The 13,999-nt window shown below is 40.9% G+C and overlaps 1 protein-coding gene across 1 annotated transcript; it reads left to right on the forward strand.

Moving 5' to 3' along the window:
• Nucleotides 1-5,667: 5,667 nt before the first annotated feature.
• Nucleotides 5,668-13,060, forward strand: tmx1 (thioredoxin-related transmembrane protein 1). Its single transcript, XM_084045831.1, has 8 exons — nt 5,668-5,875; nt 6,831-6,946; nt 7,203-7,248; nt 8,210-8,338; nt 8,674-8,719; nt 9,996-10,097; nt 10,211-10,277; nt 10,507-13,060. The coding sequence occupies exons 1-8, from the start codon at nt 5,679-5,681 to the stop codon at nt 10,755-10,757; spliced, it is 954 nt and encodes a 317-aa protein (XP_083901957.1). The 5' UTR covers nt 5,668-5,678; the 3' UTR covers nt 10,758-13,060.
• Nucleotides 13,061-13,999: the final 939 nt, after the last annotated feature.

A 13,999-nucleotide genomic window follows, 5' to 3' on the forward strand; every position in this document is an offset into this window, starting at 1 on the left:
ATGACAAGCCGGGAGAATTTGTTATCATATACGTAGACTGCTAGACTACCGTACACAATACAAAAGGAAGGGTATGCACAAATGCAGACAGTTACATAACATGCCCCTAAACAGTACCCTTATGCAAACGAGAGACATACAGGAACACATACTGTACATCCACATCCGTATTGCACATACAGTATGTATCTCGATGCAATATTTGATTAGGATCCCCATTAGCTGAAGTACAGCTTGTCTTCCTGGGGTCCACAAGATTAACCACTTTCAACCTGGTGTGCCTATTTTGGGCATGTCATTATAGGTGTGTCTGTAGTTCACTTAACTTTATATTCACAAACATGCATGCCACTCATTACAAGCCAATCTTTGCATACTGTACAGGTTGAAATGTACTGTACACGATGAGACAGGTGTATCTAATACAACTACACAACCCTCCCAGAGAGATTATACTAAACCTATTAAGGGAATAATAATTTGACATTGACCTGTGCTCAGCTGCAACACTGACCTCTAGACTTGCTTGGCTTGTTTGGCCATAAAGTTAAGCATACTAAAACGTATGTTATTTGTTCCTGTGGGTGAGAAACTCGTGAATCACCCATTTTTCCTGGGTGGCTAGTGGCAGCTTGATATAAATTTATGGCACAAGACATTACACAGTGGAACCGACAGCTCAACAATTTGTATGGTTCTTTACCTCTTGCATCTCTGGTCGTACGTCACATTTAGGACCCAGTTTTCTTGGCCTACTGTCCTGATGCTTGCTGTACATTTACTGAGGTCCTATGGCCAGCATTCGGTCACAAGCGTTTTTGATGTTTTTTGTTTTTAGGACAGGTTCAAAGAGCATCAGGATCCCTCATACATTTTTCAGTAGCTATTCCAAGTGCAAAATTGTGATTGATTGTTACACATTCTGTTTTTTACTCAATGGAACACATTGATGTTTTGCTACCTTGTACTATTTTGAAGAACCTGTGCTGCTGGCAATGACAAATTCAACATTCTTTGTGCATTTTGGATAAAAGACCACTTTGAAGGAACTCACCATGCTGACATTAATAATTTCTACATTTGCTGCATTGAAAGCAAAATAAAAAACGAGTAATTCATTGTTAGTACCCATCGAATGTGTCATCATGATTGAGTAGGCTATATCACTGCTATTAAGGCACACTATTTGTAAACAAACCACTTATACATTCAAATGTCCGAATGCTGGAGACGGAACGCGGAATCAATTGAATGTTCATTATACTCTCAGGTAACATGGAAAGAAAACAAATGACTACCCGGCTGTAAGTTAGGATGGCTTTTATTTGCAGGAGGTAAGGAACTCATTAATCACTGACCAGAGGCTTTGAAAGCCTGACATGCACCCTGTGGGTTGGCAGGCTGAAAGCATATATTTGCTTACTTGTTTTTCACTCCACAAGAGAGGATGTTAAGCTGTAGAATTCCTGATGCGTTTGGGATCTGGTGATTGATCTGGTATCAAATCAAATCAAATCAAATCAAACTTTATTTATATAGCACATTTACAACAATCGAAACTGAACCAAAGTGCTGTACATGGTGAGACAAAAGAAACATCAAAACAAGAAAGTATGCAAGTGTAACAACAACAAAGTCACAGATCACATACAACAAGAGATCAAGACATGAACTTAGATATGATTGAAAGCTAAGGAATAAAAGTGTGTTTTAAGAAGGGATTTAAAAGCCTCAATAGAATTGGCACTTCTAATATAGAAGGGCAAGCTGTTCCAGAGCCTAGGAGCAGCAGCAGCAAAGGCGCGGTCACCCCTACTCCTCAGGTATGGTAAGGTTTGTGAGACAATGCATAATCCCCAATGCAAAGAAATAATACACAGACAAGAGATTTCCTCCTCATGGTCTTAGTACTAATTCTCAAATAGGCAGGCCCTGCTTGGGTCGTCATTACAGTCACAAAAACATGATGATTCACCCGATCACCAGGAATTCATTTTCAGAGCTCTTATACTGACATTTTGTTAGATTCAAGTGCAGTGAATGGAGATGTTTTAAATGATGAAAGTGAATGATATATCTCGTTCTGTACTATGCACAGGGCCATTCCAGGGAGTCTACCAGTCTTCTTAAAACATACAATATACTGATCATGATATTAGTACAGTGGCCACGTAGCCTTAGGTCCCATGAATCATTAATTCAACAATAAAAGAAAACACAGCTTTATGACAGCCCGATATATGTACAGTATATATTATTGCCATTATCAACATGGCAGATTCTTTGAAACTGTTCTTGTTTCAAATAAAACACTGAGAACAAAAAAGAAACATTCATGTGCCTTGACTTCCCTGTGTCTTGGCAACTGTTAAACCCTAAGGGTGTAAGACAACCCTTGTGAGGCAGATTCTTTGGCTCATGGACATAATTTAGAACATCTCACATGCTGTGAGAGCCACTTGGCTTATACCTTTTGAAATTTCTAGCAGCTCACACAGCTCACTAAGGTCTCACAGATCTTACAGGGAACTGATGTAGGCCTATCCTATATTAAAATTGGCTTAAGGGAGGGTCGGCCGGCGGGCGGACCTCTGACGGCTCATGTCACCATGACTCAGCCATAACCATAAGGAATTCCCAATGCAGCTACGCCCCAAATAAGGAGTGTGTTGTCTAACCTCAATGTGTCGTCATGGCATCAATCAGGTGCAAACAAATCAGTCAGCTCCATATATGGGCAAAAAGGGGGCATGCCCATATATGGGCGTATACTGATGATATCAGGGATCTCCATATATGGGCATAAAAAACGGACAAGGACTTACAAGTACAGAGATCCCCACATATGGGCAAAGGGACAAGGACTGACAGATACATAGATCTCCATACATGGCATATGATTCAGATTGGTGGAGCGACGTAGGTGTTCGGGCCCGAACCTCTAGTCTAGTTGATTCTAAATGCCCAGAGCTATGAGCCACAGCTTGTACAGTATACATTAGGCTTAAGGTACCCACCGTAACCTAGAAGCTAACTTTATGTAATCGTCATTTCGCAGTTATAGACAAGTAAACATTTGGCAGTGGACGTCTCTGGTGAATTGTGCTATCATCCTCCTCATTATTACCATACTAATTCATGTGAGGGTACAGGGCAAAATGTGAAATTAGATGGGCAATTAGGGCCGCTCTGGTGTCCACAGATGTTGATGGGTATTCCTGCAACAGCTGCTGCTGCTCATCTCGAATTATAGGCTAGTATCATCATCTCTCAGGTGTGAATGAATTTAGAACCTTGTCCTCTCAATCAAGCCTCTCCTTCCTTTCCTGTTATTTAGACACAGGTAAACTTTAAAGGTGAGGGGGGGGGGGAGTGTGTGCATGTGTGTACTTGAGTGTGTCTGTGTGGGCATATGAGTGTGTGTGTGTGTGAGAGAGAGAGAGAGAGAGAGAGAGAGAGAGAGAGAGATGAAACCTCTTGAGGTCATTTATTCTGCAGTCACTGTACAATCCTCAGGGGTGATTTAATTCAGAGTGAAAAGATGCAATATGGGTCCATTTTACAATCCGACACTCAACACTAAGGATTTTACTGTGTATGAGAGGCTTGGCACATGTGCTGCATGCGCAGCCTCTCCTCACTCCCACGCTGTGTCACAACTCATCATACTTGGAACCTTGAAATTACTGGACTCCATCATCAGCAATCATGTGAACACTCACTATCACTATTTGTGCACTGTGTTATAGTACAGCTGCCTCACAAAAAAACAGATCTTTCAACAAACACATTCTGTACTTCCAGCCAGTGATGCACAGAGCAATGGTAAATAAACTGCAGTCTGTCATTAACATAAACCAGACAAATATGATCAATTACCAGCTCATCTCTGGACAAGTGTTGGATGTCATCCCCTTTCTTTCCTGTCTCTCTCTCCACTGGATTTGAACCTGGGTCTCCCACATGGGAAATTAAACATCTACACCTCAGCCAAAGGATATACAGTAGGCTGGTCTTCATGCAGAGATACTCTACTCTGCTACATTTACCCCCACCCCCACCAGGAAATCGAGTCCCCAACGTAACCACCTGGATTTTAGACTGGGTTCCTCACATGGAAAACCAAACATGTACCACTCATCCAATGGGGAATACCACTTTGGCCAAATGACATAGACTTCTTGTCTACAGCTAGGGCATCTCTGTTACATGCCCAAAAAAGAAGAACCCTAGAACCGCAGATGGGTGTTAAAGTCATGGTGTAAAGCAGAGATGGTGGCTAGAGAAAGAAAACAATCACAGGGAGTCAGGGACACAAAGGAATGCCATTTGGAGGATATTTTCTAGAATATGGAGTGCTGATAACGGGCTGCCATTCTGGTAATAAACAATAATATAATATATTATTGTTATATATGTAATAACTCATTTAGAATGACAATGTGAAATCCTCATGGCTGGGGACTCCCCAGCCATGAGGACGCACGCACGCATGCACGCACCCACCCACCCACCCACCCACACCCACACACACACCCCCCCACCCCCACACACACACACACACACACACACACACACACACACACACACACACACACACACACACACACACACACACACACACACACACACACACACACACACACACACACACACACACACACAGGAGGCCCAATATGATTCAAACTATGGAAGCTATTTCTGAAGCAACAGTGGCACCTACTGGTCAGACTAGGTTATCACTCAGCACAAGAAGAGGGGCAAAATAATAGTTCACTTTTGTGATTAAAGCGCCAAATTTGGTAGAGGTGTTGATTGATATATTGGGAACAAATCTGTATATATATATATATATATATATAGCTGTTTTCAGCGAGAGAGAGAGAAAGAGAGAGAGAGAGAGAGAGAGAGAGAGAGAGAGAGAGAGAGAGAGAGAGAGAGAGAGAGAAAGAGAGGCTGAATCCTTCTTGATTCTTGAGAAAAACGAGTTTTTCGGTATTGTTTATTGAATATAATAATAATTGTAGTGGAGTGAAATAATAGAGATGTAGTGTGGTGTAGTAGAAGTAAAAGTACTGAAAACTGGAAATATTCCAGTAAAGTGAAATGTACTTAGTTACTTTAAACCACTGCACAAAAAGCAACAATAAAGACCCTTGAACTTGAACTTACTCACATAATGTGACAGTGAGGGGCGGGCAGAAGAACCGGAAGACGGCTGACCAGCGTTGCCATATGCCCTTATTATAAGCGACTTTGGGCTTCTTTTTCTGTAAAGTTGCTTGTAAATGTTGTTAGTTGCGGGTTGCGGTTTTTTGGGCTTGTTTCTAAAGTGTAGTTGCTTATTTGGGCTTGTTTCCTAATGTTGTTTAAACCAGTGGTTCTCAAACGTTTTCAAGTCAAGGACCCCCAAATGAATATGTATTTGTCTGCGGACCCCATCTGAAAACACATGTTATGCCAGGGAGTCAGGGACCCTCATTAAAGATTTGTGTTGTTAGAATGTTTCAAAAATATTATATATTTTTCAAAATTTCTTTCAAGATTTTCAAATAGCCAATGTATTGTAATATGTTTAAAGAGCGATGTGCTCGCTTTTTTGGGGGGCTCGTTTTCATAGACCCGGTTACTTGTTTCTCTCTCAAACCTGGCAATACTGACGGCTGACTGTTACAAACATGGCGTGCTTGTTGGCTAGCCCTCACGAACCAATGTATTCCTTAACCTGGAAGACTAGACGCTACACACTGCTGTGTTGTTTTATCATAGCAATATGTGTGACGTCGCAGAGAGTCTCGGCTAAACGGGACAGTCTCAGGGACGTTACTGACGGGAACTGGGAGGACATCCTGTCAGGAGAATGGATGATTGAATTGTGAGTTCCATCATGCTAACGATAAGTGCTAAATGATAAGCTAAGGTGGTCAGCTAGCTAGCTGTGTAGGCTAGGCTAGGCTAACTGTTAATCTGAGGTGTTTTTTCTAGGTCTCTGTAGGCTTTTGATTGATTGATTACTTTATTAACAGTTTGCAAAAAAAGCACAGAAAGTGCAGTTCAATACAAAAGGATGCTAAAAGGATTAACCCAATAAAGCACTATGGCTTGTTTCCATTGGGGTCCTGACTCCTGTGTATTCAATTTTTTCGCAACGTATAATGACAAACAATAGCATACAATACTATGCAAAAACATCATAAATTCCAGTCTGAGAGACGTTATTCGTGTCTTATCTTGAATTGTCTTGTCCAGTTATCTTTAGCTGTAGTATACAACCCTCGTAGACGATGTCAGAATCATAAATACGTCTGCGAGAGTTGGATTCTACAGCTAAGTTATCTTGCAGAGTAAATCGAAGCTCCATGTCAAGTTGACTATAGAAGCTAACTGGATAACAGTGACTGATAGCAAATGTCCAGTAATGTTGACAGTTAAGTTGACAGCAAACTAGCTAACATTAGCTATTATGAATAATTGTTGTCAATCCATATTGCTGTAGGCATTTTGTTAAGATTGATGCACATGATCATTCCGTTTTCTTTGGATTGATTAACTGTACATATGTTTTGTTTTTCTCATTTATTTATTTATTTTTAAACTGTTTATATGATGTGCTGCCTAGTATATCTGTCTGTCATTTAATGTCGTTATGAATTGAGTACAAAGGACCCTGATTGAATTATTATTATTATCCTATTTAGTTGACCTTGTATTTGAACTGTACTTTCATGTGCTTTGTTTCTTCAAACTTCTAAATAAAGTATTCAATCAATCATTCAAAACAATCTGTGACAGTTAATGTTATATTTGGTTCCTCATAAATCTTTCCTCAGCTTTGCCCCCTGGTGCCCTGCATGCCAGCAACTCCAGCCTGTGTGGAATGACTTTGCGGACTGGGGGGACGACATGGGTGTCAACATAGCCAAAGTGGATGTCACAGAACAACCTGGTATGGCCTGAGTTGCTTCTCTTTTCTTGGCTGTAATTTGATTCTTGCATTCCTTAACCAAGGGGTAGAAGTGGATGCACGATCTAAGACTTAACCCTCAGTACACTACATTGAAACACTAACATCAGCCAATGCTTTTGTAGCGACTATAATCAGAATAACATAGTTTGCCTGTCAATATGAAATTCATCGGTTGTGTTATGAGTCAAATGTTGCTTCCTGCACTGTAACATTGCACCTCTCCTCCCCCTGTAAGGTTTGAGCGGTCGATTCATCATCACCTCACTTCCTACCATTTACCAGTAAGTTCTCTGGTATATTGTGGTTATTCTGTCACTTCCCCCTAGATTTGAACAATATATTTTCATCATTGACATTGCAACGTTTGCATGTGCAATATTGACATTGCACTGGAAAACAAATAGGAAACTAAACTCATGTTCCGCTAAGACACTTTTACTTCTTTTTCACAGTCTGCGTTTGTTCAGCTTAACTGAATACATCAGTGTTATGTTGTGTAGGCTAAACTTGTACCACAGAGAATTTCAACCACTTTTTAAAGCTTAGAATATAACTTATTTTCCTCTATAATATCACCCTAATCATTCATTGCTAGAGGGATACATTATTTCCAATGGTAGCAATTTAAGTTGAAAGCTGCATTTATAGTATCAAGGGAAATGCTGTAACTCCTGTTTTCTGTGGTTGTTGTTTTTTTAACCACTTAAACCCTCTAGTCTTAGAGAAACGGACTTGATACAACAGTACTCGGACTTCTATTTTCCGTCTACAGTCTACACCAAATGTCTTTGCCAAAAATAGCCGATCTACAAGCTCAAAGTTTTCCGCTGTTTTCTGACCGATATTTTCTGTCTACACCAAATCTCTTGCGACGCATTTTGAGCTTGTATATCGACTATTTTTGACGAATGTTCCCCCCAGAATATGCATGCCAGGGTTCAAGTGGTTAATCACAACATATCACAACTTTTTTCAATATCATTCAGCCCCAGTTTCCTTCTCATCTGACTGACATAAGTGCATATCTCCCCATTTAAAACCCCCATTTACTTTTAAGCTGTTAGCTCAATCAATGCTGGTCTGTAGAGAGTTATAGATTGCTGTCAGACTAACATTTTCTTGAAGTAAATATTTACATGGATATAATTCAAAATAATGACTGTTATTTGTTCTATTCTATATTTTTTTTGTAGGGGTTCTATTCTATTTCTTTCTCTCACTGTGTGTCCCTGTATATTTTAGTTGCAAAGATGGAGTGTTCCGGAAGTACCAAGGGGCACGCACTAAAGATGACTTTCTTAGCTTCATTGACGAACAGAAATGGCAGGCGGTTGAGCCCATTTCCTCTTGGTTTGGGCCATCTTCCTTTTTGTGAGTTCCCAACTTGACAGCAATTGGATGCAATGTGTGTGATGGTAGAAACTGATTTATTATTTTATATCAGATTGCATTTTTGTTGATTTGGGAAAGCCATGTGTGGTCTCTATGCCAGTAGCATCCCTGCAACTGAGAAAAAATATGATTGCCCAAACTACAAACAATAGTTTCTTACTGTGTTGTCGTTGGTTTTGAGATCAGAAATTCACACAACTTATATGGTATTGCACCTAGTCTCAACTGCCTATTTTGTACTACAGAGACTATGTCGCTATTTTAGAACTCTGCAAGAAATGTGTTACATGCTACTATTTCCTCCTTTTTTCCAGAATGAATTCAATGTCTGCTTTGTTCAAGCTCTCCATGTTTATTCGGGTAAGTGAGGACATGTTAGGTTTGCCTGCGATAAAGGCCAAAGCATTGACAGGCAACATGGATGTGTCTGTAGATTGTTATCTATCTATAAATTGCAGAAACCTCTGTGTGTGTGTGTGTGTGTGTGTGTGTGTGTGTGTGTGTGTGTGTGTGTGTGTGTGTGTGTGTGTGTGTGTGTGTGTGTGTGTGTGTGTGTGTGTGTGTGTGTGTGTGTGTGTGTGTGTGTGTGTGTGTGTGTGTGTGTGTGTGTGTGTGTGTGTGTGTGTGTGTGTCTCTGTCTGTTTGTCTAGCTGGCTGTCTGTTCCGAGCATAACTTGACCACCGTCCAACCGATTGACTTAAAACTTGCCGACAATGGCGAATGTCTGCGATTCTTTCCCCCCCATTTTGGAGTGTTTTTAGGGACTGGGAAACGGTCCTTCTTTTGTTCACTATTCACACAATTTAAGTTATATCTGTCCATAAACATTTTTGACGGCGAGCCGAGCAGTGATGCATTTCACCCCTCAAATTTTGTTTTTGATGTGTCTGTTCGTGTTAGTGGCCATGTCCCAACCAGGCTGTGTCAGTCTGTGTGTCTTGTAGTTTGATGCAGCGGAGATATTCTGAGGAGCTTGTTCACTCCTAGTTAATTTGATGCTTTCAGGCTTGTCTCTACTTGACAAGCGACACTATATCAGTACAGTTTAGTGTGATTCAGAGTCAAGACTATTTCATAAAACAAGTTGTTTTTCTACATACTTTGTCAACAGACTGGCAAATGTGTGTGGTAATGGAGACCTATAGATTATTTGTTGTTCTGTCAAGCATGATATAAGATGAATACAAGTTACAATTTAATTTCCCCAAAATTAAGTACTGTAGCAGTAAATATTTGTTCATGTTATAAGAATCTACTTTGTTTTCTTTTTTTTATGTGCTAAAATTGTGATTTTGATGGTGATAGACAATATGTGCGCTTCATCATGCCCAGGTAGCTACATTGTATACAGCCCTGGGTTCTGCAATTTCAGCATCGGAGTATAAACTAGTAGACGTGAGGAGAGCATCACTTTTACTCTAGTACACAAGCACACTCGCAAATGTGTATGTATGAACACATGCGCTTGTGTAATGCCTATGACCTCCAGCCCTGCCAGCACACTTTTCTTTTTTTGCTAGACGGGCAAGTGCTTTCGAGACCTTGGTGTCAAGCCCTAGCCTTATGATTACTAACCATTTCTTGACAGACCAATATGTGCTGCCTGTTAGTATAATCTGTTTTCCTCCCATCCAGCGTTGCCATAACTACCTGACAGAGCAGTTGGGGATTCCCGTTTGGGGCTCATACATTATCTTTGGTTTAGCCACACTCTTCTCTGGCCTAGCCTTGGGATTGGTGAGTTATTCTATAATACTTGAGGCATAAAGGTGTTAAAGTCAAAGTATATTGATCTCCGTCCACAGACAAATGCACATCTGATACAAGATGTTTAATTCTTGTCTTTTCAGATACTGGTATTCATTGCAGATTACGTCTTTCCCTCACGGCGATTTTCCTCTCCTGACTACTACCAGAGTGAGTGTCAGATGATTGATGATTATGCTTTACTTTATATTCTATATAAATTCTGGAGGAAAATGCCTCCATCTTGCAGTCTGTCTGTTGTTGCAAAGTTAGGTCATTTGGCAAAGGTAGATATCGGTTAATATGACCATGGCAAAAAAAAGCTTAATATGAAAATTATTTTGAAAACATAACAATCTAGCATCTCTTTTTGTAATGTATTTTTCACATGTCACTGCAGAGAAACAAACCACGGATCAAGCTAGGCTAATCCAGCAGCAGCAGCAGGAGGAGCATGAGGCGGATGCAGATGCAGAGGAAGACGATGACGATGAAGAAGATGAGGAAGAGGACGGGGATCCGGATGAGGTTTGGCGGAGGAGGAGGAGAGGCTCCCCAGAGGGCCACCCTGAACCCAAGGGGCAGGCCTTCCCTGACGAAGCCCTGAGGAAGAGGGTGGTGGGCAACCGCGAGGAAGAGGAGGACACCTAGAGGCCTGTGAGGGAGAACCACAGACGGCCCCTTAACTCCCCTTTTTGAGAAGAGCAGCGGAGTATGGAGTCAGAGGAGGCTTTGATCCTCAGCAGCAGCAGTGTTTACAGCAGGGAACTGGCAAAGCCCCCATCCCAGGCCAACCCTTCCTCCCTTGGGCCCCTGGCAATGCCTTGCTTCTTTACCTCTCTTTCCATCCTTCCTTCCCTCTCCTTTGCCTCCGTTTTCGCCGAGGGCACATTAGACTCAGGATGACCGCTCTCACTCACCAGCTGAGCTGCAGGCTCTGCCCTGGAGAAGCAAACACTCCCAACTCTTGGATTTCCCTCTTTATAATTTCTTTTCTTTTGGAAAACAAATTGCCAGTGTGGGATTTGGGGTATGAAGTTTGGTAGAGTTGGATTTAGCAACTTTATGTTTATCCTATGCATCTTTTTGTGTGTGTGTGTGTGTGTCATTTTGTTTCTCTCTGTTGAAATATTCTACTTAGCTTGCATTTGGGTAACATTTTGTTGCGTTTTATTTGCCGTCTAATGTATGCTTGTGTTTTTTGTTTTTTACATCGCACATATTAAAGAAGTCATCATTTCTTGTAAACAAAGTCCACCTTTACAGTGTATCCTGCTATTGTGAGGCACCATTGTGCTCAGGATTGCACTTGTAGTGTATATGCAGTGGATGGCTGCATCATTTTAATACGGGAATATGCGGCAAAAAATCTAGTCCCTATGTTTTTATAATCTTGTGTGCATGGTGTCATGGGAGGTGTGTGTGTGTGTGTGTGATTCATGCACTTTGGGGCAGGGACCCTTCTATCGCAGTTCTATGCTTAGCAATCACACCAAGATGTTGGCTTGGATTGAGAAACACTGCTGCGCTTAAACAGTGTTAAGATTACACACAACTACATAGATGCGTGGTAAATATGTACCCATTGTGTGATCTATTATCCATAGCTGTATGGATCTATCACCCTGATCAATTGATAATCACACAGTGGGAGTTGCATTTCTTTTGGATTGTCATTGTCAAAGAATATTTTTAAATTGGAGATGTGCCATCAGAAAGGCCTACATTGCATGTCATTACAACATCAGTTACGGAAGCATATTCAGGGACCCGGCTCTGCGTAAAAAAAATACATTAATATATAAAGTGTGTAGTGAGGATGGGCAAAGCTGCCCTCAAGTTGCTGTGCTTGCTTGGTAAATGAAATAGCAAGTGGACCAGAACAATGTTACCCCAGGAGGGAGGGAATCATTTAGCATACTGTAACATTTTTGTAAACCAATGCTTCCAGTTGGGTCTGTGTTTAGTTTAACAAAATGCACTGTTGGAAAGCACAGTAACCCATGGCATCTGGCTGGCATAGAGGGAAAACACTCGCCCACCACCACAGACGCCAGGGTTATATTCCCAGGAGTGGTGCCTCCAGCCAGTCCGGGCACTCCAACAAACACAATTGGAAGTGTTTGTGGGTGGGAAAACGGTAGGAGATTATGTCCTCATTGCTGCGTTAGTGACTCCTGGTTAGTCTGGGCACCTGTTCAGAGGAGAACTGGGGAAGATATATTATTTTCTCCCTGTGAAACTGTTGGGTGAAAAGAAGTTTGTGTGTATTGTAATTGTTGGAGGCACATGGTTGTGTCCCCAGGCCAGCAGTGGAGATTGGAAGCAACAGGGACTAGTTTAGGGAATTGGCATCAACTAAATGGGGAGAAATGGCTAAAAGAAAGCCACAGTAACCTATTTTATGTTGGCTCTAACCTTACTTGTAACGAGTACCATTTTACCCACCCACTGGTTTCTTATTAACTTATCAGCAGTTAATTTTCTTTTACACCTACTGTTGAGAACGTCCATTTCACTTGAATGACAAAGCCTGTGTTTTTTTGTTTTGTTTTTTAAACCAGAAAGGTACAATGTTTGACCAATGTTCATTAGACATTTTACTCTACTTATAACCATGCTTAGGATGAGACGTGCAAAAATGATGTTCATGATTTCTATTATATTAAAGAAAATAGAATCATTTTGGTGGTGGTTGAAATAAATTACCATTGTTAACCTATAAACTAGCCATGGCTTGTAGCTTTCACAACTTGTTTGGGTGCATTAAGGCTTATTTTCTATACATTGTTGCATGGCCATGTTGCTCGAGTGAAATTACATATTATAAGATGCGTAATTTGCGTTGAGTGACACAGTCATGCAACAAAGAATTAAGTAAGCCTGAGCCAGCGGTGCTCCTTACTGTGTGAACAACATTTCTCTCAATAAAGACTCAAACTCTTGAAACCAAACGTCAGTCCATCTGTCTCAATGCCATCTGTGTAAGCCCACATCTTTTAAACAAGCTTACTCTGAATATTTTCCAAGAATGAGCTCAAATAGTGTCATTTCAATCATATAAAATCTGGATGTTAAACTTAAAAAGGTATACAAGGTACCCTGTTATTACTAGTACCAGTATTAGATGTTTTAAAAGGCCAACATGTTAGTACATTCCACAAATAAGGCTCTCTGACGACAAGTTGATTTTGAATGTACTGTTCTTGTAAAGCATTCCCCAATGATGTTTTCTCAAGCTTGTCCCCATCTTCCCCAGTAGGTGGCAGAGTTGTACATACATTCTACCATGGAAAATATCTACCTGCATAGTATCCATACTCCCAAAGATCTATTTGCTATTTCAGAATTTGATATGGAGTAATACATGGGTGGATAACTGCATTTCAAAGCCTACTCCAATGACATACTTAATCTACCCCCAGGATTATAACCATAGCATTTACACTACACTTTAGGCCGGGAATTAGAGACAGAGAACTTTAATGTAAAGATACAATATACAGTCCCATCTCTTTATTCTCTTGAGACTTGTCATTTCCTTTTCAGATGTCTGTCTCAGTCACTTCCATCCTCCCAGGGGGATAACCTCTTTCCACCTCTGGATTAAGAGGAAAGACTGTCAGAAGACTGGATATATAATCAGTGTTGTCATTGCATGCACACTATGTTTAGCGGAGGTTTAGCCCTCCGAGGGTGGAGAGAGGGCAGAAAGGGGTTCCAGGGGAATCCTCTATGATGGACTGCCACTGCCAGCCTACGCTGTAAAATCGTGCTAATATAATTCTGAGGGTGTAAAAATGAACCTGTTAACCACACAATGGAGTGCCAGCCTAAACTGCAAAGTCCTGAGTGTTAATTGAGCTCTGAGATTGTAAAGAATTTACCCATAA

The sequence above is a fragment of the Gymnoscopelus microlampas genome (genome assembly GCF_963454915.1).
Source record: "Gymnoscopelus microlampas genome assembly, chromosome: 20".
Taxonomy (NCBI): domain Eukaryota; kingdom Metazoa; phylum Chordata; class Actinopteri; order Myctophiformes; family Myctophidae; genus Gymnoscopelus; species Gymnoscopelus microlampas.

Bases quoted from the DNA above. Each gene is read 5' to 3' on its own strand.
- tmx1 (XM_084045831.1), top strand. From the start codon at position 5,679: ATGGCGTGCTTGTTGGCTAGCCCTCACGAACCAATGTATTCCTTAACC. The intron at 8,339-8,673 runs GTGAGTTCCCAA...CCTTTTTTCCAG, and splicing joins TTTGGGCCATCTTCCTTTTT to AATGAATTCAATGTCTGCTT. The intron at 10,278-10,506 runs GTGAGTGTCAGA...ATGTCACTGCAG, and splicing joins CTCTCCTGACTACTACCAGA to AGAAACAAACCACGGATCAA.